At 42.7% G+C, this 23,434-nt stretch overlaps 2 protein-coding genes across 14 annotated transcripts in view; both read left to right on the top strand.

Annotated features, from left to right (window-relative positions):
* Nucleotides 1–15,753, top strand: part of senp6a (SUMO specific peptidase 6a) — a 19,237-nt gene extending 3,484 nt beyond the window's left edge. The window contains exons 2-25 of one of the 7 annotated variants that reach the window (XM_027026060.2): nt 166–259; nt 1,455–1,518; nt 2,163–2,266; nt 2,798–2,947; nt 3,411–3,431; nt 3,766–3,839; nt 5,395–5,492; nt 6,240–6,273; nt 6,376–6,648; nt 6,771–7,006; nt 7,395–7,541; nt 8,456–8,489; nt 8,746–8,934; nt 9,321–9,511; nt 10,124–10,383; nt 11,105–11,221; nt 11,556–11,678; nt 11,935–12,027; nt 12,263–12,603; nt 12,721–12,797; nt 13,033–13,121; nt 13,972–14,049; nt 14,418–14,568; nt 14,990–15,753. In XM_027026060.2, coding sequence (XP_026881861.1) covers nt 166–259; nt 1,455–1,518; nt 2,163–2,266; nt 2,798–2,947; nt 3,411–3,431; nt 3,766–3,839; nt 5,395–5,492; nt 6,240–6,273; nt 6,376–6,648; nt 6,771–7,006; nt 7,395–7,541; nt 8,456–8,489; nt 8,746–8,934; nt 9,321–9,511; nt 10,124–10,383; nt 11,105–11,221; nt 11,556–11,678; nt 11,935–12,027; nt 12,263–12,603; nt 12,721–12,797; nt 13,033–13,121; nt 13,972–14,049; nt 14,418–14,568; nt 14,990–15,220 — 3,269 coding nt within the window. In that variant the 3' untranslated portion in view covers nt 15,221–15,753. Of the gene's footprint in view, nt 1–165; nt 260–1,454; nt 1,519–2,162; nt 2,267–2,797; nt 2,948–3,410; nt 3,432–3,765; nt 3,840–5,394; nt 5,493–6,239; nt 6,649–6,770; nt 7,007–7,394; nt 7,542–8,455; nt 8,490–8,745; nt 8,935–9,320; nt 9,512–10,123; nt 10,384–11,104; nt 11,222–11,555; nt 11,679–11,934; nt 12,028–12,262; nt 12,604–12,720; nt 12,798–13,032; nt 13,122–13,971; nt 14,050–14,417; nt 14,569–14,989 lie in introns of all 7 variants that reach the window. The other 6 variants (XM_027026057.2, XM_027026058.2, XM_027026055.2 and 3 more) reach the window with 6 other exon arrangements.
* A 1,360-nt stretch (nt 15,754–17,113) lies between these two features.
* myo6a (myosin VIa) overlaps nt 17,114–23,434 on the top strand; it is a 60,764-nt gene continuing 54,443 nt past the window's right edge. For all 7 annotated transcript variants that reach the window (XM_027026051.2, XM_035528907.1, XM_035528904.1 and 4 more), the window contains exon 1: nt 17,114–17,236. The gene's annotated coding sequence lies outside the window, so the exon portion shown is untranslated. The remainder of the gene's footprint in view (nt 17,237–23,434) is intronic.

The following is a 23,434-nucleotide window of genomic DNA, read 5'->3' as shown; positions in this document are numbered from 1 at the left end:
TGTATTTATACAAAACACACTGCAATGAGTGGGCTTTCACCTACAGGCCTTTTGTGGCTGTATATCTGTGCTCTCATTGTGCAATAGTCTTTTTATTTTTTTTATTTAATTTTTTTTCTTTTCTTTTATTCGTTTTGTTTTGCCCTTTCTTTATACCTTTCTAAGCTCTTGATAGATCAGAGGCCAGAAGAGATGGTGGGTTCACGCAGAGCTGGAGTTTTTCTCTCTCTGATGACAGTGAAGAGGAGAGGAGGAACGAGTAAGCACTTATCCAAAGCTCATCTCAGCCCTCCTTGGGCTGCCTTCATTCTCGGCCCCTCCCCCTTTTCGTAACCATGACCATCGACTTCTGTCCTATCTGAACTCGCAGTGGAGGTGCGGCTGTTGCACTCACAAGTGTGTCCTGGCCTGCACAAATTCTGCAGATCAGGAGGGCAGGTGGGGTGGGGAGGGATCTTCCGGAGGCTCAGCTGTGAAGACTCCAGGCTGTGCTTTGTTCAGTTGATCGGCTAATGGTGCAGAGCTCGTTGAGCCAGCCTGTAACTTCATGTGGGTGGAATTTAGTTTCCCAATTGCTCTGGAGGTACAAGCAGCATTTTGGGGGTGTAAGGTGAGCGAGCTGCTCACCTTTAGAACTGCCGTATCTCAGGGTAACATTCAAGATGATCTAAAAGCTACCATTCCTTTGGGAGACTGAGGCACAGTGTATGCTCTAGTAACGTGAGCTTTTCAGCTCGGGCATAGCTTTTCTCTTGAAATACTGGGAAATGCAGTAATGCAAGAGCCAGTAATACCCCTCTCTCAAATAGCAAGTGAGATTCAGAAACACCATTAGCTAGAGATCAGAGGTCAGCACCCTTATCCCTACACCAATGATTCTGTAGGGAAACTGCAAATATGTAAATATGATAGAATTATAAAATGATGCATGAAGTTTCCTGGGTCTCCTAGGAATGCAGCAGCGGCTGTATAAAAGCTGTTTGTCTTTTTTTAGGTCTTTCATTTGTATTTAGTAATAAGAAATACTTCATAATCTGAAAATTAAATTGAATCAGTTTTTTAAGATTTTGAGTATTGGACCAAAACTGGTACAGTTCAGGGTTCAGCTTTGTAAAAGCTAGGCTAACCCTTTAAAGTGAAAGGCTTTGTTGTATTCGCCATGCTAAGATGACCTCTGTGCAGCGACACTCAATCAGGTGTAGGGTTCTCCGATTGGAAATGGCCGCGGTCGAGCCCTGTTGAGAGAGACTGCTTGCCGCACGCCATCCCAGCTGCTAGCTGCCGCTCGACCGTTGCAAAGCTACCACACCCAGGCCGATGTTGCTGTTTTGTTTTTTTTCCCCTCTTTCTTCCCCTCCTTTCATGCTGGCATTTGTCTAGCAGAGCCATTTTGCAGTAGGCCAAGTGCTGCTTGTGTGGTTGGTTTCACTCATGTCTGCCTGTTTGGCCCACAGCGCTTCCCTTGTGACCATGGATCAAGTGGGTGGTCGGCAGGAGATTTCCCCTGAAGGGATGAAGGTACCCACTCACACCACCCTCCCCCCCTTTCCTCTTTATTGCTGTTCTCTCTCTCTGTCTGTCCCTCTATGTCCCCTCTGTCTTTCTCTCTGCTCCATGCCCTCTGGCTCCTACTCAGGTACTGAGATTGCTCGAATTGCTGGATTGCTTTTCACTTTTTTGCATTTGCTGGTAGTTTTCTCCACCTTATCTGCCCACCGCTGTTGAAGAAGCTAATGTTGCTATTTTTTTTGTCATTTACAGGCCTAATGTTTTTGTGAGTTTTTAAATTCTTTTACATTTTTAACTTGTTCAAAGTATGCTAAAGGACACATTTGAGGCTGTTAAACCTTTAATCCATTCTGATGGTACACAGACTGATTCAGATTTAGACCAGTTTCCATAAACATATTTCATGTTCTGCAGTTAATCGAGGTTCTTATCCTGATATAGTTTCTTTAAAAACCTAGAAAGGAATACAACATAAAAAAAAGAGATATAAGAGAACCTGTCAGCTGTGTAGTGCATCTCTCTCTCCCTGTGGTTTAGGAACCTGTCAGCCAAATGGGTGCATTCAGCACAAAAGCTGAGTTTGCTGTGTTCTCTCTTCTGTGTGATCTCTCTCACTCGCTCTCTCTCTCCCCATATACTGCCTTCTTTTTCAGGCTCCGCCTCTGAGGCACTTTGGCCCTCTGGAGCCTATGAAGACATATGAGAGGCGGGCAAATCATTTCAAGCCCCTCAACAGAATGGGAACAAGCAAGTCCAGGTAGACGCCACATGCTATACATTCAGAGGGGCTGCCTCTTCCGGGTAGAATTGTAATTTTACAAGTTGACTAAGTACTGTAACTGCACCTGGCTCCCTAAAATAGGTTACTTTCTGGCTTACAGACATGGAGCAAACTTCCTTTTAGACTTTATTGAAATGTGTGTGTGTGTGTGTGTTTGTTATTATTGAGTAGTCTTTTAGTATAATATGATATGACTTAAATAAGGTTCACCATTTAACACAACCTTGTGGCTATTTATTTATGTATTTTTGTTTTTGTTTGTTTATTTGCTATCTGATTAGTGATGTCACATAACAGTTTAGCTAGTTGTTTTTTTCCTGCCATGAACCTAACCTAAAGAAACTCATCAAAATGTGCTTCTAGTCAGGTAGGTTAGGCTGTGTTGGGTATGTAACCTATAATATAGCATGAATGATATCAGTGTAACTTGGAAGAAAAAAACAAACAAACAAATATTTGGGGTGAAATCCTCAGAACTAATCCATTACTCATTTGTCTCCATTGCAGTGAAACTCCACACTCGATGGCCATCTCCCCACTTCCCAACAGAACCAATTATTTAATTATGAGTCCAGTGCGCACTCAAGGCGTTGTAGTTCAAGGGCGGCTGTTTCAGCACACTCATCTCCCCAGTCCTGCCAGAAAGCCAGTACAAAGGTAAAGCTCCTCACCTGCCTCTTCACCTGTGTCACTGCCTCCTGTACATCATCAGACACTGAATAAAATCAGACACTCTGTGCTTAGGTCTGTCTTATTTCTCACCTCTTCAAATCAGGGTCAGTGATTGTTAAGATGTCATTTTGTCCTCATCTGTTTGAAATTATGTATTGCCTCTCTAGGCTGAGGAAGAAGAAAATGAATCCGTTTCAGGGAAACGTTGTACTGCTATTACTTAGCATATGTAAGCCAGGCATCGTGTTCTGTCTCAGTAATGACATACCTGCAACTACACAGAAATGCGCACTAGATGTAGTTTGCCAGGAAGGTGATGCCTGGTGTTAGATGCAGTCTTTTAAGGTCACCTCTTTCATGGCTTGATCTGCTAGATAATCTGGCATTCTTTCACAAAGAAATCCTTGAACATAATAATGTCTTTCATTTATTTATGTTCTTTTCAAAGCAGCCTTGACTTAAAAGAAAGGTAAGACATAGAATGGGGTAAAGTTTGTTTAGCCCATTGCTGGCTTGCAGTAACTGTGTGCTTTGTGGCTTTAGTTAACCTAGTAATTCAGGAGTAACTGCTAGTGTTTGTTGCCACAGTCACCATCTTGGCTGTCCAGAAGGCATTGTTTTTTTTAAGCGCTCTTTTGTATAGTTTTCATCAGAAGTGTGGCGAAATGCTTTGCTTAATAACTCGCATGCTGTAGGTGGCATGTTAGGACATCCATTTCTTTTGTTCCATTAAATTACAATTTGAGCTTTTAGGTTTTTTTCTTTTTCTTTTTCTTTATACATGTGCTTCTCACTTCCTGCAGGCCTGATTTCACGACCCAGCCAATCCAAAGAGTAGAGCTAGACAACATTATTCTCACCTGCCCCGAGATCTCAGGTAAGCTTCACTTGCCTCTGTTCTAGTTCTTTTTTCCTATTTACTTTTGAAAGTGCTCTTCGTGGTGCCTGTTCACATTATCGATCTCTCATACTGGGGACTGGATGGCGCGTAGGCCAGTCTCAGTGTCTCTCGCGGCTCCAGTCGAAGTCTGCAGCTATGTCAGGGTTTTGTATGACTTGCTAAATGCAGATGGAGAGTTTTTGTGGGTGTTTGACTTCCTGCTTCAAAAAAGAGGGGCCATCTCAGTTTTAGTGGCAGTGCTCAAAGGCTGTTGGCTTGACATGGACGTGTCCAAGAACCGTGTGATTTTCAAGGCAGTCAGTACCCATTTATTTTGCTCTATAGTGGCTAGAGTTTCCCTTTATCCTGATGTGAGATCTGTCTCTCCCAGCTAAATCATAACCTCAAACATTGCTGGCGAAACAGCAAAACTGGCCTCAGACCATCAAAAAATGGCCCCTTCTTGGAACATCCGTTTGCGTGTCCTGGTTTTGCCTGCAGGTGCTTGTCAGCTTTCCTCCGCGCCCCTGTCTCGCACAGCCCCTCTCCGTTTAATGGAAGTGGCGTGTTGGCTATGCACCGAGAGATGTACTGGTGCATGACTGAGAGCATGGAGGAAGGAACAGAGTGTATCATGATTGCATGCTGTCCAAGATACACACACACACACACACACACACACACACACACACACACACACACACACCCACACACACACCCCTGGTGCACTCTGTGCTGTGGGTGTGGGTATGTGTGTGTGTGGGTGTGCACGCCAGCCCTGCTGATTGAGGCAATGCTCTGTATGTGTGTGCGTGCATGCACCAGAGGGGATTGCTGGCCTCTGATTAATCGGTGTTTCTCCTTTGAACGGGAGAGAGAGAGTGTGCGAGAAGGCTAGAGAAGGGAAAAGGAGATATAGTCTCAGTGCTCAGAAAAAGCATTTCAGAAGATATGTCCTGTTGCTGTGGCAATGTCTGAACAGAACACGTAAAGATGTGGAACACAGAGCAAAGTAATCTTTCAAACACCTATCTGTTCTGAAGGATTTACCTCCTCCACTACCTCATAGTCTTCTGGTTAAATGCATATCAATAATTAAGCAATTCTTTAATTCATTAAATTACATTTATGTTTGCCCAGTGTTAAAAGTGTATTATATAGAGTTTAATTGTAAACATAATGTTGGAGAAAAAATAATTGTTTAATCCCAGAAAGTGTGCAGGGTTGCATGATGATCAGAAGGAAGGACTCCACAGCAAACCTTGAGCCAGGGAAATGCTTTTCTTTGCTGCAGTGGTTTGGGAGACACTGGAGGCTACTTAATATTCTGATGTCGTGACAGGCCATGTGGCATAGCTTTGTGGCTAGGAACAAGCCAGCAGTATACACCTCAAAGACAAAATGCAAAACGACAGTCTACAGTTTATTGTCTTTTGGCACAGCAGCAGCAGGCCAGTATGTATTGGCAAGGTAAAAACACACACAGGATGTCACCTTGAAGAAGCGGCACGCTCATACACATGTCTCTTGGCTCGTCTCATTTGTCCTCCAGACTCTGAGAATATGACCATCCAGAGACGCATCCAGTCGAAACGCCGGACCATGTTCGAGGGCATGGGTGCTGTTCCGACAGTCGGCACAACGGTTGAGGTGAGGACTGTTAAATACGACTGACTGTTGAACAGTACATGGATCTCAGTCCCTTCAGTGCTTTGTAACTGTACATAAAGAGATGCAGACGTTTAATACTACTACCATAAATCACTTCCTGCCATCTCATCAGCACTACCTGTTACATGCGAACATCTGTTGCTGTTTTCAATCCTGCATAGGCTTGTCCATTGCCAGTTATCAACCAGTAATAGAGTGTGGGGAAAACTGTTAAAGGGAAAGTCAATCCAGACCCTCGAAAAGCACCAAACAATTTGTTAGGTTTGATTTACATGGTTAGCTTGCCTGGATTACTCCCCAGTCCTGCCACTGGAGATCTTGTTCAGAGCTTACACACCTGATCCTGTTGTTTCGTTCCTCCTGATATTTCTGACTGATGGACCTCCACAGGCATAAAGGTCTCCACATAGAGACTTGATGGACACAAGTGCCAGACAAGGTCACGTTTAAAAAGTTAGTCCCTCCCTGGCTTTTTTGCAAGACTCAGCTGATGTCACAGAATGAGTCAACCATCTTGCTTGAGCAAATTTGAAAATCCAGGCAGCTGGGGAAAAATGCTGGCCTTTTACTTTCCAGTCCTGAATGGAACACCTCTTACTGGTGACAACTGTTTCAGCCAGTTTAGCTAAATTGAACCGTAAATAGTGTTTGCCATTTGCCTCAGACCGAGCAGTCAATATGCAATATCTCTCTCTCTCTCTCCCCCCCCCCCCCCCCCCCCCCCAGCAACTGCAGCCGGATGAATACTTCACTGTATGTGGTAAGTGTGGCCAGCAGAGTGAAGACCACATCAAGTGTGAGCACTGCAGCTGCGTCCTGCTTGTTGAGACCACACTGCATCCCTCCATCCCATCTTCGCCAGCCCCGCGGCCCTCCATCCGCTCACAGCCTTCGCCCGATCCACCAGCTGCACAGCTTAGCAAGAGCTTCTATGGCCCAGCCTCTGGAGGGCACTCCACCCAGGTGGACGTTGTTATGAACCCACCAGCGCGCATCACCAGGGGCAACCAGCTGCTGCCACACAACGGCCGGCATTGTACCACTGCTGCCACCGGCAACGCAGGCTCATACGTGGCCAAACTGGCTACAGGCAAGAGGCAGCCTGCCACCAAGCAGCATGACCTCAGTGACCCCAGTGAGTATGGCTGGGTTGCTAGATAGTCACAGATTTTGTATAGTTCTTATATGTGTAATAAACATGAAAGATTTGGATTGATTGATTTTTTATTTTTATTTTTTAACCTCACTCTCTTTCAGTTATCCTGTCCAGCGATGATGAGGAAGTGGACAATGCCAGCACTGGCAGCGTGAACCGGATGGACAGCATCTCTCCCCGGCCTGCAGACTCAGCCCATTCCTCTCCGGTGCCCTCCAGTGGTCGGGTGGAGGCAGCGGTCAAAGGAGCCGTGGAACACGAGGAGCACTCATGTGAATTTTTCATGGATATGGACCACCGGAACGTGGCCCCCAGGAGGAACCGTATGAAAGACCCAGTAAGAACCTGGACCCTGTTTCTTGATTCTATGGTTGTAGGGTTTATGCAATACTTCAACAGAAAATATGCTGAAAAAGTGAATTGTTATGGTCACGGGAGTCCCATGTTTCTTGGTGTGCCCTCATACCATACAGACTTATTTCTTGCTCAGACATGTTCAAACCAGCACATCACTTAATCGACAAGTCCTTCTTGAGCAAAGTTAGCTCTTTTAAAGCAACTAAAACTGCAGTGCGGTAACCCTCTAGAAGAATTCAGTCACAAGCTTGAAACTTGATCTAGCACACTGTCCTTCCCCAAAACAGGTGATGAGTGCTCTGCATTAGTAGCACATTTTAGAGTATTCGCTCACATTTCCTGAGCGTGCGTTTGATGTGTCCCTGCAGTTTGGCAACGCGCTATGTGAAGATGCATCTGTGTCGAAGAAGCGGAAGGTGTGCCCGGTCCAGCCCCAGAAGCTGGAGAGTATTATCCTGGAGTGCAGGAGTGTGCGCATAGGGACCCTGCGCCGGATGGTCACCAAGCCCGTCATTGTTAGATTCCTTCACCTTTTCCCTTCTGGTCTTCCCTTTTCTTTTATGTTCCTCCCCTTCAAGCTTTTATGGGTTGGGAGTGCATAGGCATCTGCCCTGCAGGTTTAATGGGTGTAACTGGAGGCTGAACCCTCCAGAGCGCTAGTTCTTGCACTGATAATCTAAAGATAAGACACCTTGTAGCAGTTGTTTGGCCAACTACTATACAGTGAAGGCTAAATTTAAATAAATAAAATATATAAATATAATAAATATAAAGTCAGTTGTTTGAAGTACCTAATTTTGATCTGTATCAGTGAAGGTTTTGTCACATAGCCATGTATTCATCAGATCTTGGTCAGTAGATGCGACTGGATTGTGGACTCGCGGTATAAACCTGTGTGCTGTGAGCACCAAAAAATGCAGATCAGTTTATTAGCCATGTCACATTAAGGGTTCACCAGTGTGTTATTAACATCTTGTCTATATTTTGTGCTAAAGCATTTTGCAAAATTCATTAAGGACTCAGTTAGGCCATTATTATGTTAAGGCTGTTATTGTGTCAACTTTGGAGGAACTCCAGACAGTCAGCACAGGGTTGGCACATCTGTCTTTTTTTAGAGGTATAATAATCATGATATGCCTGCGTGATTTTCTTAACAAGGCTAATTGCTCTGATCAGCATTCAATTCCCCTTGCAGCAGTTTGTCAGTTTTGAGGAGTTAATAGACCATGTGAATGTGCTTTGTCAGAACAGGCCTGCAACATCTGGAATATCTCTGATCACTCAGGGCACTCCACATCTCCAGTGAAAAATCAGCAGCAGTATTTATAACTACAGACAATCCCATACTAACAGCTGTTTTTAACTACAAATGTGATGCAGCAAGTACGGTGTAATGCATGTAAAATGACCCTTTTTTCTTTTTCTTTAGTTTACTGTAGAATACATACAGCTTGAGACAGAAGGTAAGTGACAATGGACGTCAGTTACTTTTTCTTTGAAAAGCTTTTTAGTAAATTTTATGCCCTGAGTCTCTCCATTTAATAGCAGCCTAACACCAAATATTGGATCATTTTTGCCTGGTTTTAATCACTGGTATAGTGCAAAAATCGCAGTAGGGTCCTTAAACTGCAGCCCGTCTTGCGAATCAGCTCTGTGGGGGCAGGTCCTCCCCCAAATGTTTTAACACCTCCCTCCCTGACCTCCTTCTCTTTGTTGCAGGCCAGGAGGTGGACGTACTGGAGAAGGTTCGGCTGCGCTCATCGGAGCTGACCAGCTGCGAGTGGTGCTGCGTGCGCAAGCTGCCCGTGCTCTTCTTCCAGACTAGCGACGAAGAGTGCTGCCGCCTGCGTGCCCAGCTCCAGATGTCCCAGGAGAGCGGTGGCCTGTGGTACGACTGTAGTGGCAACAGTGAGTATGGTACCCCTGTGTGGTCGAGGCTGATGTGGCAATTTGCTTGCTGCGCTACTAAAAGATCTGGGATGGCTGGAGTCCAGCTCATCTTGGTGGTTTCGCCACTCTAACACACCTGCTATAGCCCAGAGCTAACTTGATGAGTTGAATCAGGTGTGCTTGGGTGTGGAAACTTGGTTGGACTCAGTGCCTCTCAGGATCAGAGTTGGGTACCCCTGCAGTATGAAAGACATTAAATAACTTTCATTTACATTCCACATACTTTGCAAATACAATGTGAGACTGCATACAGACTTTTTGTTGCGTTTTGCTTGTTGAACAAGCTGTTATCAGAAATGAAAACTAGTGCATGTATTAATTCCTCTCTCCTTCCCATCTTCCAGACCTCGATGAGAAATACATAGTGTTGATTTTTGAAAATGGCCTTTCGATGCAAGAGCAGGTGATTTTGGAAGACATACTGGTCGAGATTGGCAGAAAGAACAACTTTTCTGGCTTTCCTGCACGCCTGTCGTTTGATGAGGCTAATGTCCGACTGGTCCAGTATAACAAAGCGTCAAAAGAAAAGGAGAAGGTGTGTTTGCTTTTAGTAGTATACACATATTCAAAGTTTTTTGTGTGTTTATTTTTATTTATTTGTTTTTTGTTTGGATATGTTTTAAACACTACATATAGTTTTGTCCCTTTTCAGCAGCATAAGAAGTAGTTAGAAAAAGTAAAAAGTAGGTAGCCTGAAGGTGGGGTGGTCTAGTCAGCCCTCTGTGTGTGATTTTATGTATTTATTTATTTATTTTTTTGTGGGGTTTTTTTTTTTTTTTTTTTGGCATTCATGTCGGGTATTGTCGGATTAAACCCTCTGGGTAAATAAGCTTGGCCTCAGTACAGTTGCAGTAGCCTGCAGTTGAAATGTGCTTTACAAATCTCGCACTCTGAATATCTGAAATGATGGCATGGGATAAAAATACATGACTCTACACTGACTATCCTTTTTATTAGAAGGAATTATTTAATAGGAACATCTTGTGTTTGTAGAGCCCACTTCACTTTAATTAGCGAAATATTTAAAAGTTTTAATTAATAGCCCTTTATTATTTATATTAATAATAATATTTTTGTTCAATTGTCAATAGAATGTATGCCTTTTCATTGTGGTACTGGCAGAGCTTAGCATGTCTTTACCCTACAGGCAAAAGCACAGAAAGCACATCCAATTTCATCGTCCACAATGACATCACCAACCACCACTACAACAGTATCTGTCTCAGTTACCACAGCAACAGCAGCAGTTACTATGGCAGCAGCGACCACGGTAATGGCAACCACTGCTGCAACAACAGAGTCAACAGTCCGGACACGGATGTCCACCCATCTCAATGCATTCTTTGATGAAGACGATGATGAAGACATGGCTGAGCTGCACCCCACGTTCACAGGCCCTGTTGTCAAGTACGGACTGCCTCCTGCTGTGTTTGTGTTACATGTTGACAAGGCATGCGACCCTAACCCAGTTCAAGTGTCATGTGGGCAACATTGTGTGCGGCTGTTCAGTAACACAGCATGCTAGGAAACTACCCTGGCCAAGCATTGCACACATCATCTCACCCTAAATGAAAGTCCCTTAATAGTGAAATTCTAACTTTTATTTTTTGTCATTTGGCATGGGGGGATTCTTTATTTTACACTGAGGTGATTCTACATGTTTTGCATGGCCTCTGCATGCTGCAGCAGTCTTTTTTTTTTTTTTTAACTGGATTAACTGGATTGCATCAGTGCGCTTGCAGAACTATTTTTGTTGCCTTCCTAAATCTCCAGTCGGATGATGGAATGGTTTCAGGTATGAACACTGTGGAGAACACGATCCGTGGAAGCTATGCGTGTAAAGTAGCCTCACAGTCTTTTGTTGGTGCTAAGGAGAGAAGGCCCAGCCAGAGCACATACAGAGCTGTATCCCACCTTGTACACAACCTCCATGTGTGAAACCCAGTTTGCCAAATGTACAAATATAAGCTATTCACCTGATCACAGTGCTCTGACACGGTGCTGGTACGTGGCTCTGTCAACCAACCTGGTCCAAATTGGAAGTCTTTTGGGGCCCTTGCATTCAAATCAGCAGCATGTTCGGTTCTGTTGGGCTATTTTAATAATTTTCTTTCTCGTTCTTTTTCAGGTTGATTGTGTATCCACCTCCGCCTGCTAAAGGTGGAATCTCTGTTACAAACGAAGACCTTCACTGTCTAAATGACGGAGAGTTTCTCAATGATGTCATCATTGACTTTTACTTGAAGTTAGTGTGGTCCTCGCCATATTTGTACTCTGATGAAAAGCAACCTTCAGATTAAACTTCTTGGTGGCATATTTTAGCTAGTGGGGTAGTGCCAAGCCAGATGTCATGCTAACATCACCCTCAGTTCAAGGTAGCAGTGAATGGAGGTAAATAAAGTTAAAGGACTAAAGGAATCCACATTGAATCAAGCACTTTCCACCTTGATTCCAGCACTGTTGTATCCCACAGCAGCTTAGTTTTTCAGAATGTTAGTTTGTACCCACTTTGTCAGAACATAGCACATTTAAATGGTATAAGCGTGTGGTCACATGAGAATATCTATGGCTGCTCGCAGGTATTTATTTATGGAGAAGTTGAGAAAAGAGGATGCACTCAGAAGTCACGTGTTCAGCTCTTTCTTCTACAAGAGGCTCAACCAGAGAGAGAGGAGAAGTGGCCCAGACACAACCAACTTACCGTAGGTTTCTCTCCATTCAATCATGACCTGTCACTCCTGTCTGACGGTGACCTCCTTCAGTTTGCTACTGTCACATTAGATTACTCACACGACCTGTAATATCTGTAATGTGTCCATCTGACTGAGACATTCGGATTTACATTGAAGGATGTGTGGACATGTGCCCACAATAATTTAACCTAAATACCATGAATAAATAACACCAGTTTACTTTTAAATTCAGTGCAGGTCTAACTGTCTTTGCTAACTCTGCCAGGATACAGAAGAGGAAACACAACCGGGTAAAAACATGGACGCGGCATGTTGACCTTTTTCAGAAGGACTTCATCTTTGTCCCCATCAATGAGTCGTAAGCCATTGTGCTAAACTGGGTGTTGAACTACTTGGACCTTGTAAATGGTTTTATTTATTAGGTGGCTACTGTAATTGTTATTTAAAAATGGTAATATGTAAATGCTGAGCGTTAGCATTAGTGCTAACAAATGTGGAATCATGACCACATAAAATAGTTTTTAGTTTATTCGTTAATGCTAAAGCTACTCATTCTCTATCTGTTCCTCTCCACCCCCTATTCACCTGACCAGAGCCCACTGGTATCTCGCAGTGATCTGTTTCCCTGGTCTTGAGGGGGTTCACCTGGAGGACAACCCTCTGTACCAGCCCCAACTCCAGTCACGGGGCTCCACCCCGGCCTCGGCCCAGCTTGGCACTTCTGGAATGGTGGAAGGAGGCCTGGAGGAGCCCTCCCCACACACTGAGCCGCTCTCTTTCAGCCAGACGGACCTCGGTGCAGAAGGAGAGAGGCTCTGTGAGCCCCGGACGTGCCATGCAAACATGTCTTCCTGTCCCCATCAACCCCCAGAACACCCTTGTCCCCACAGCCACGAGCTCAATGGAGAGGTCAAAGTTCAATCACATTACACAAGTGAGTCACAGAAAGGTCTGAAGTTAAAATTATGAGGAGGAGGTGATTACTCTTGATGACAGAAAAACTGGATGATGACGATTTTAATCTGGGAATGGTTTCCTGTTGCTTTTCAAGATGCTTTGCGCAGAATCAGCATGTGTTATGGCAGGGATGATCCTGCAAGCTTCTCAGATGACCAAAGTTCATCTCAAGTAAGTGTCCGCACCCCTTTGCAAGTTTCCATCTTATTTTATTAGCTGTTAGTGCTCCATAAACTTATTATAAGCTTTAGTGGTTCTGTGATGCTCACAAGGTGGCTTCATGAGGTACATGGTGCACTAACCACATCAGCCCCTAGCAGCTGATCTTAAAATAGTCTGTCTAGTAACCAGCCTGCCAGTCTTCTTTCCCATTCTGTCACTGTCCATCTTGCTGTCCATCTTGCAGGATGAGTGCAGCGAGGATGGAGCACTGGCAGATGAAGGCGGGTCCTCTGAGAGCATGGAGTGGACATCCAAACCCAACATCTGCAAACAGTGAGCTCACACAGCACAATCACTCACATCATGCCTGTCAATCAGAAAGGAGTATAATACACCCACCACCAGGCAGACACCATGATCAAAAAGTGTCTCGGGGGAGACAGGGGAATTGGGACTAGAGTAAGTAATGAGTGCACATTCCCATGCAGAGGTGGATATTGCTTTTTCAGAATATGGGTGCAAGTGAGCCTACAAATATTGTATAATGCCAATACTATCCAAATATAAAAAACTGTAAAAGTAACCTGAAAAAATGCAGTAAAAATTCTCATTTGTAAAAAGCAACAACTCTTATCATGGTAACATTTTTCATTTTGTCATTAAACCTAAGATGTATTTCATGTGATAACAAGCAATTAAAAATGGTTATAGCCTGCTTTAATAGATAGTATTGCTATTACAGTAAAATTCTTGATGAGCAGTACACCCACTCCTTGATATTCTTGTGAGTTTCTTGTACCCTTATCCAGCCTGTTTAAAATTAATGTTGGACAGATTTCATTCTCAGTCCACATAATGTAGCCTAATCCTATCTTGAGACAAGCTTTAGCATTTAATATTACACAGTATGGCAGGCTTGTGAATAGCGCTTTAAAATGTGTTGTGTGATTTTCATGAAACAGCTTTTTAGCTTAAGCAGACCAGTAGAACATTTTGGAAGTAGCACATTTGCAACTATTGAAGCTTCACTATAGTTCCCAATTCCTTTTTAAAACACAATCCCTCTGGCAAGACATATTATTTCCACTAGGAGGCAGCATACTTGCAACCACAGTTCCCCAATAGACAGGTTTCAGTGAACATTGTAAAATGTGTGAACTGTTTTGCTTTGTGTTTTATTTTGGTCTCACAGACCATGTATTCTCATTATGGACTCCTTGAGAGGCCCTGCCAGGTCATCGGTGGTGAAGACATTGCGAGAGTAGGTGACCACTCTCACATTTGTCTGTCTTCTACTAATTGGTTAGTTAATTTTAGTTTGCAAAACAAGTGGCTTTAATGAGTGTTTTACTCTGCTGCATCATTTAGTGCACACAGTGCAGTTGCCTTCACTAAGCTCTAGCTCTTCCTTTTTGCCTTATCTCCAGTTGAATGGGTTGATTGGGGTCCCTATATTAGAAGCTATAGCCCAGTGTTTGTACTGAATTGCCATTTGAATCTAAATTTATTGTTTTGTATATATGCAACCTGTCTTCATGAGTGTAGGCCTGTGTGTAAGTTTTGATTGTATTTATGTATAGATACACATGAAGCATGTGGGAGTGTGTCTGTTCGTGACCATGTTCTCAGGTATCTGGAGGTGGAGTGGGAGGTGAGGAAGGGCAGCCCAAGGAGTTTCGGGAAAGATGTTATGAAGGGTTCAAGCCCACGCGTGCCTCAGCAGGACAACTTCAGCGACTGCGGTGTCTATGTCCTGCAGTATGTTGAGAGCTTCTTTGAGGTACGGTCATCCTGTCTGGACATGTTAAGCCCTGAGGTCCACACATGCCACTAACTTCATTAGGGTATAATAATCTAATAAGAGCATGAATGGCTGACATAAATCTGTTATTACTTGCTTAAGACTGACATGGTTAAGAAGTGTTTCAGGGCTGTTTTACAGAGTTGATGAGACAAGAAAAAAGCCTAAGAATAAAAGACTTTTGCGATAATTCATATATCATACTGTATGTTTTCCAGGTCAACGGGCATCTTTTAGGGTTATATTGTGTGCTCTTGGACATAAGGGATCTAATATTTAGAAATGGACTTGAGACTTATTTTCATCACAAACTTCAAAGTCTGTACAGAGGTTTTATTAGTGCTGTTGTCTCTAATTTCTATCTCTAATATATCTAATCTTTCTTTATGCCTTTTGAAAGAATCCTCTACCAAGCTTTCATCTCCCAATGAACTTGCTGGACTGGTTCCCCCATCAACGGATGAAGACCAAACGTGATGAGATCAAGGAGCTCATCCTGAAACTTCAATCACAACAACAACTGGACAGGGAAAGTTTAGGGCAGGTGGACCCCTGTGAAAGCCCCTGCGAGGACTTGGACGTTGGAGACACCTTAGAGTCAGCTGATCTAATTCCACCAGTCAGCTCTTGAGTTCTGCCCCATGCTGCTATGCTCTTACTATGACACTGTCCTGTTGGCCCCACCTCCTGTGGCAATGTTGGCCATTCAGAGCCCTCCGTGATTGTAAGCTGCTGGATGACTCCGCCGTTAATACTTATACAGACTGTTCTGTTCCCCTTCATTAAAAAAGAGCAAGAACACTTTTTAATTTGTATTAAATAAAACATGTACATACGCTGGAAGGGTTTTTTGTTTTTGTTTTGTTTTTTGCTGCCTTCGTGAATTGACGTCTTATCATCTCACGTCTCACTCTTGCACCATCAGCGGGGTAAAAGTGTTCATTCATGTGATGACTTCATGGAGGTCACGAATGACCTTGGTCACTCCGTAAACCTGCAGGATTAGTATGTATATTGTCCTGTTACATTCGTACTTCAATTCATGATATCTGACTGTAGAAAACAGTTTGCTGTTGTTTGTAGACTAAGTACCCAACACAGTCTGGAAGAATTTTTTTTTTTTTAATAATAATAAATAAACATCTAATTTCTCTGCTGGAATAACACAGTTGCTAGCCAGTGCCTGTTGAAGCTTTATGATGTGACCACATGTAGGTGGACTTCATTTTCAATATTAAACGATTTGAGATGCAAGAGTGCACATCTGCCTTAGTTCATACAAATACAAGCATTTGAAATGTCAGTCATGACTATCATTTGCTGTTTTTACTCATTTGAAATAATTAACATAATTCCCATATAATGAATTGAGTAAAATTGACCATGACTGTTGATGGGAAGCACAAAAGACTTAGTTTTTTTCATAAAAAAAAAAAAAAAAAAAAAAATTCTCTTAGGATCAGCTGTCCACACAAAATCCTGATTTTTAGAGTTTTACCAACATTACTGACTGGCTTCCAAAGTACTTGAAAGTCTTTTGAGTTCATATGTAGTATATTAGCTAAAAATTGCTTTCTGTTGTGCTGCATTAGCTTTCCCCAGCAGTTGGTTGTTATGATAATAATGATGTATATGAAAGTATGCACAAGATACCACAAATATCTGTTAACATAAATGCATGCTGTATAACTATACCCTCATCCTTGTGATACAAAAGAGACTATAGATAAGGTCTGTTTTAAAAGATCATTGTCTAGATTCCCAATGTTGTATGTTTTTCATCTACAGCCTATTCTGCAGGTGAAATAAGGGTGAGGGGCCCCTTAAGATTGCTGTACACATGCTTCTTGGTTGTGATGGTCTCTATGATAAATTAATCAAATTAGACATTATTCATTGATCTCTAGGGATGTGTGTTGGGAACATAGGAGTATAAAAAAGGTATGACCTTTGTTTCCATCAAGTTATTAAACCTACCGTTTGCTGCTTGAAGGGAGGGTCGATGTACACTCACTTTCTGTCAGGGACCAGAAGTTGTTTACTTTGTACCACGATGGCCGGTCAAGATGAACTAGTGTGCTTTCTTCTCTCGGTTTGTTTTTGGTTTGTTTTTTTTTTGTTTTTTGTTTTTTATAAATGGCTAAAGGGCAGGTTTATAGGAGCGTCAGAAAAGGTAGCAGCAAAGAGCATTTGTGTTCAGTCCCTGTCTTAGATTGAGCGGTTACAATCTGAAGGATATGCACTGCCTAACGAGATGTTCTTAGTGGATCGGCTTTCAGCCTTACACAAGATGACTTCCTGTGGGGAGAATGAATGACAGGTAGCAGAGTGATACCAAAACGGTCTGTCAAATGCTGATTAAGTTATTTGAGCGAGGGAAATAAATGACTACAGAAGTGTACGCAGCGCAGTACTGAAGCGCTCCCATCGGCCTCCGGGCGCAAGTGCGCCTCCGCTCGTGACGTCACGGCACTCTACTCCCTGGATGGACTTTCATTCTGGGAGTCAGAGGTTGCTGCCTGCAGGAAGGAGAGCTCAGGAAGATTACGGCAGGGTTCAGCGTCCTGGAAATCCGTCGCCAAACTTTACCGTCGGATGTGATTTTGGGCACACATTTGCGGAATATACTGGCCCAAGGTGGAACGAGGTGAGTATCGCCGATACAAGCGATGCACAGAGGCGTTTCGGCGGTGAATTGCGACAATTGCTTTGGATCCTTTTTCAGAAAGTGCACTTTGCACTTGTTAGCTTGTCACGGGAATGCATTTGTCGAATGGGTGCTAATGGAGTCTGTCAAAACACCGGAAACGGGAAAAAAATGCTATAGTGTTCATGTAATTTAGAGTGTTTATCAGTATGCGTGGGTTCGTGCACTTTATTCGCTTTTTCAGTATATTAGTTGTATTTTATCTATACAACATTTCAGAACGGCAACAAATAAGTAGCCAGGTAGGTTTGCTAATCACACATAAAACTGTTTTCATTCCAACACGAGTGAGCGATGGAGCTTCTGGGGGCGAAAAGTGTATCACAGCCTATCTGAACAACTGGTGATGATTGGCCGTTGTTTTGGAACAGCGCATCCAACACGAATACGGTCGAACTTGTAGTGCGCATTTGAGTAGGTGCAACTTAGTAGTGCTCTAGCAGCATATTGGTCAAACATTGAACCAAAAAGGGAGCTGGTTCAACCGGAGTACTGGAACTCTGAACCTGAACCCTTCGATGCGCTATTCTGAGAAGCACCAGTGATCTGCGGCTACTGGGTTCTCACTGGACCTGGTACCCGTCATGCCTACTTCCACTGGTAGCCAACAACACGAAACGCCTTTTGTTCAGTTGTCAAAAAACAGAAGACGCAGCTAACTGGTATCTCAAGACCGACTTCTCTTGTTTGGTAGTCAGTTTGGTGAGGTCTTTAGAATGAATGAAACCTATATCAACCAATGAAAGGACAATACTTTAACAGTTCAGCATCAAATGACCTGGTTCCCTCCCAAAACTTCAACCTTTGCTCTAGAAGATTACAAAGATGTTTTATGGTTGCAATGACAATAAGATGGCAGTTATTATGACAGAATTGAGCTTTCGGCATTTCCAGGTTGTTGTAAAAGTTACGGTGGAACAAAGGGCAGTGAAGAGCAACACATCCATCTCAGTTTCAGAGCTCATTCCAGCTGGGTGATTCTGCTCCTCTTTTGTAACAAGTCGTGATAATGCCTCATGATGGTGACAAGTTTATTTATTGCTATAGGTGTAGATCCTGGAGCTGAATACATGGTGTAGTAAACTAACCTTACATGTTGGGCCCTTGTGCTAGTCATGTTGGAGACATCGCCCTGGGGATCAGGTTACAGTCTGTGTTTTTGCCTTCCCACTGGCAGTGGTGGGTGTGGGTATGTGTGTGATTTTAATGTGAGGTATATAGAGGCATTCAGGTCCAGCATAGCATACTGTGAGCGATTGTCACCGTAACCCTGTTTGACTTCCGTGACGCACCCACAGGTGCGATTACCTAGGTCCTGTGACTCACCCATTCAGAGCAACAAGATCTAAAGACATGCCATGAAGATGGGCCAATGTATGTGATGAAGTCAGGTGTCAAGGATTCTGGGTTTCCATGGAGCCCAGCTGTGTTGAATTTACTTATCTGATGGCAGACTTTCTGGGTGAGCATGTCTATGAGGGAACTTCAAATCTGTGGTTAGGCTGTCATTATGCTATAGCTAGTAGTGTTTGAAGTTATTTACAAATTTGAGTATCATGATGTTTTCCAAATATATCATGGAATTCATGATATCTGCTGATATTAACATTAACAAAGCTAATAAATTCATGCTTCCTGTGCACAGTTACTGGTATAGAAAAAAATCTTACAAAGATGACAGCTGGTCTATACACATATTTTATAGATGCATCTTGCCATGTTTGCATTGCACTGTTTTGTTTCAGGTCAAAACATTACAGTTATGCAATGGAAACCCTCCGTAGTATTTCAAAATTTAAATAGCTGTGTTCAAAACCACCCTTTGTTTAACAAGCCACTCACACACTGACATAAACAATATACCAAACTGAACGTCATACAAAGTCTTGCTGCTTTGCATTATTACTGTACATTATTATGTACTTGTCTTTCTTAGATAGCTATTCTGTGCGTTTTTTTGATATGTCTATGCTATTCCTTTCTGTCTGGGTCTGTCAGAGGAAGGCCTGCAGCTTCCGCTCTGCCCACCTTTATCAGAAGGCTGTAGTTTTCACTTGCTTCCAAATCTTCATTTAGCCCTGACCACATACAAATGAGCCCAGCCTGTGGTTGGCTGTCTCCACAGCAACCTGCCCCAAAAGTGCCCTAAAGGCTGGATATGGCTTGCCCGGAATTCCATGACCTCGGTGTGACTAGCTCTACTGTTATACGTTGCTGTGCAGCTGCAGCGTCAGTAAAAGCATAAGCTGTTAACAAATGAAAACTCACCTAGCACAAAAATCAGATGAGAAACATCATATGGTGTCTTTAGAGGGACTCCATTTTGTCTTGAGGTTTTTATAGAGTTGGCTTCCTTTGACTTTGTCCAAATAACCTCCCAGGCAAGAAAAAAACAAACAAAAAACAAAGACAAAATACATGTGACTCAAACCGGTTTTAATGCTGTTGTTCTTGTTGCCATAATTAGAATACTGCTGTTTGTGTGACTGAATAGTTCAGGTACCTGCTGTTCCACTCTAGAGACATGTTAGTGCAGAAAGTATTAAACATTAAAATTTAGATTTTTAAAATGTCCTTTGTGCACGAAATGTTCAGTGGTTTGTGTGGTTAATAAAAATCCTGTATCTTATAACTTTTGTTTTTTAATTTAGCTTTAAGTTAAATATATTGCCTCGCTTTCATCTAGTGTCCATCATTTTGCCTGTGAGTTAAGATGGACATGTGACTTTGGTTAATGATGAATGGAAAATGCTGGTGCACATTTTTGGCTCTGATTGAACGTTCTGTGTAAAGCACAGCCAGAATGTGAATGCAGGTATTTTGCTCAATATTTCTTACTCTGGATTTCTGCCTCGTCTTATTAAGCAGCTGTAGCTAACGGAAACCGTGACCCATTTCTTTATTAAGTTACTGTTTGCCCTATACCATGACATGTCTGAATGAGCAAATCTCTGCCACTTCTATAGTTGCTATGCTCTGCCGCGTTTCTTTTTGCCTCAGTTTCTATGAATGGGTTGAACTTGAATAAGTCTTGCCACCCTAGAGAATTGAGAAGTGTGTTTGCAATGTATTTTGGCAGATTTCACTGCTGCCTAACAAGCCTTGTTGGGATAATTTGTGTTAACCCAGGTTCCCTCTGCTTACTTTTGCACTGACGTTATGTGTAAATAATATCTGTGCCTTATACATAACATACGGTGCAGTCCATAATGTGCAAAGCTCAATCTCTTTAGTTTTTGTGGCTGGTTCCTTGAAGTGAATGCCCACTTTTAGGCCTGGAGGCTCTGGATTTTTCAGTTGTAGAGAGGGACAGTGACGAGACCATTTCTGTTCTCCAGCTTTCGCCCAGTGCTGTGTTCATTAGCTCTCGCTCAGTGATGACTCATCTTTTCTCAGGTTTCTCCCCGCTCTACAGTCCGTCACCCAACGACCCCACAAGCTTGCACTTCAAAAGAAGCAGACGATCGCTCAGACAGAGCGGACATCGTTAGCGTGTTAGTTTGCCCTGGTCTGGTCCGCTGTGGAAGTTTTCGGCTTGTGTTCCACATCTGTGCAGCCAGCTTCCTCCTGCTGACCATCCTGAATGCTGTCTCAATGTTCATGTGCAGCACTGCCATCATGGCTCCTCTGCTCCCAGTCTTTTTCCAGTGTTTCCCATCTTTTTCTGGGGCCTACATTTCTGCTTGCACTTCCCCTACACTGAGGCCTGTACCAGTAGATGAGAATGTCCTTCTCATGAAGGCTTGGTGTACTGACAAATGACTCAGCAGTTTTGCAAATGGTATATAAGGTGGAATATAACAGTAATGGGGGTATTTGGACAGGCTTCTCAAAGTGTTTTGTTTGTTTAGTATTGCTGGGAATACTCTTTCCAGTAATGTGTTTGGTGTGTTCTGTATATAATGTGTAATGAACAGCCCCCACCCCTACCCCTGGCCACAAATGACAAACTTGGGAACATGGCAAACATTTTTGTTCCTGCATATCTTTGTTAGTCCTATTCCGTACACTTTTTCACAATTCATTAACAGTTTTTACTAGAGGTGTCACATCGCAGTCAGAACTTTTGTTTATTGGTGTTAGAGTTTGACCTGGTTAGCAGGCCTAATTATTGTCAATGTTTAAGCTCTATAAAATCTGAGGCGTGAGCCCTGTAGTTAGATATTGCAAATGCTGCCTTGCTGATGTCAGCGAAACAAACAGAGCAGCCATGGGAGAGAGCAAGAATGTGGGGAAGCTTCAAGCAAAAATGGTAGTCATTTATTCTTCCTGTTTTGCCATAAATTAGCCATGACTGGTGGGAGGGGTTTCAACGGGACCAGGTAATCCAGAGAGTCATCTGCATATATTTCGCTTCCAGAAGAGCGTGAAACAACAGTCTACAGGATGTGACTTTGCATATTCAGCCTCAAGTCAGGTCAATTCTTCACTCGTCTTTCTGTTCACTAAGGTGTGACTGTAGTAGGGTGTGTAATGAAGTTTAGCACAAATGTTTGAGGTTGATTAGGTCAGAGCTGTCAGCATGTAGTACTCTAAAATAATGATTTAAGTGCAAAGAAAAGGTCCGGAATGGCGTCCTGCCCTTTTGGGGGAGTGTCTGGGATGACAGCATTCCATCATCCCTCATGCCTGTAGTGTCAGTGAATGATTCAAAAGCTCCACCTGACTCCTGAAGTGCAGGCTGGATTGCAACCACGGCAACGCCCAAACTGAGGATCGGGGTTATACGAGAGGAGAGCTGCTCCGTCGTCACTTTCTCCGACTGAAATGTGATCCAACATGTCTAAAAGGAAACATTCACGGGCCAGACAGGTTCACTTTACTGTGTGACAAGTAATAGCACAGACGTTGTAATTCCATCTATGCCTTACTGTTTGCACTTTTTATCATTACAGAGTTATAAAGGGACATGGGATATGCAAATGACACCAGTACTGTTACTGTGATGAGCCACATGGTTCTTTAAAGGATTGTGTGTAATATGTTTACCATATTGAATCATAAAATGACCATGATATGTCATCAGAGATTATGGTAACAAATTGAAATACAGGCTTCTCAGAAAACAGTGCTACAGCCGGTATGTTCAACTTTGTAATTTCCATTCTGGAGTGGAAAGTCTGTCAGTGTTTTGGCCTGTTATTTTGCCCACTGCCCATATCCCAGTATAATTTTGTCATGCCGAGTTGCAAGATATGAAACAAATTGGCTGTCAAACATGCTGCAATCATGGAAGCAAGCCAACAAAGTTAGTTACATACTCTTACTTACCAGAGATGTAGTAAAATGTGAATAAATACTGATCCATTTGAAAGACAGTGACACCTTGGAGTCCAGAAGCACTTTAGAATGCATGCTGAGTTGGCCAATTTTCTCCTGAACAGGTAAGAATTGCGCTTCAGCTAAAGGTAGCCAACCTCAACTAATTCATCATCTCTACTATAACAGATGAGCATTTTAAGTAATTTCAATATTTGAGTATTTGCATTGATGCTCTGCTCTATGTGCAACTAGGTAATCCATGCAGCAAGTATTAGAGACAGCCAAAGATATTATCCCAACTAGTGTTAATGTCCAAATTGATTAATGTTATTCATGCTCATTCCTAGTTACTAGTTATTTAGTTACCTAGCTATCTTTCTTATTTCATAGAAACCACATGACTACCCATTTTAGAAGAGTTTATTAAATTTTGTGACTGGATGTGTTCAAATTTGGTAGTGTTAGATTGCTAGGTAGATATTTTAGTGAAATGACGTACAATTTTGATTATGGCAATATCTTTTTAGCTAGGAATGTCCAGGCACCTCAGCCCCTAGTAAGAGGCATTGGCCTGCAACAAGAAAGATCAATAAAACTTAAACTGTTAAATTGAGCAGTATGTTATCTGAAAAATAGTACTCCAGTATGTATTTTATGTTCAGTGCGGTGGGCTTTCTTTTTTATGTTAATGGGCTTAGCTTTGGCTGCCATACATAACCATGCATCTAGCTAACATTTTAAAACACACACACACACACACACAGATATACAGATATATAATATTAATATAGTATTTTATTAAAGTATTTTAGACAGAATGAGCATCAGATCAAAGAACAGAAAAACGCATTTAAAAGTATAGTATAGTAGATTAAC

The sequence above is a fragment of the Electrophorus electricus genome, chromosome 8, assembly GCF_013358815.1.
Source record: "Electrophorus electricus isolate fEleEle1 chromosome 8, fEleEle1.pri, whole genome shotgun sequence".
NCBI lineage: Eukaryota > Metazoa > Chordata > Actinopteri > Gymnotiformes > Gymnotidae > Electrophorus > Electrophorus electricus.
This window is presented reverse-complemented; position numbering and strand designations above follow the sequence as displayed.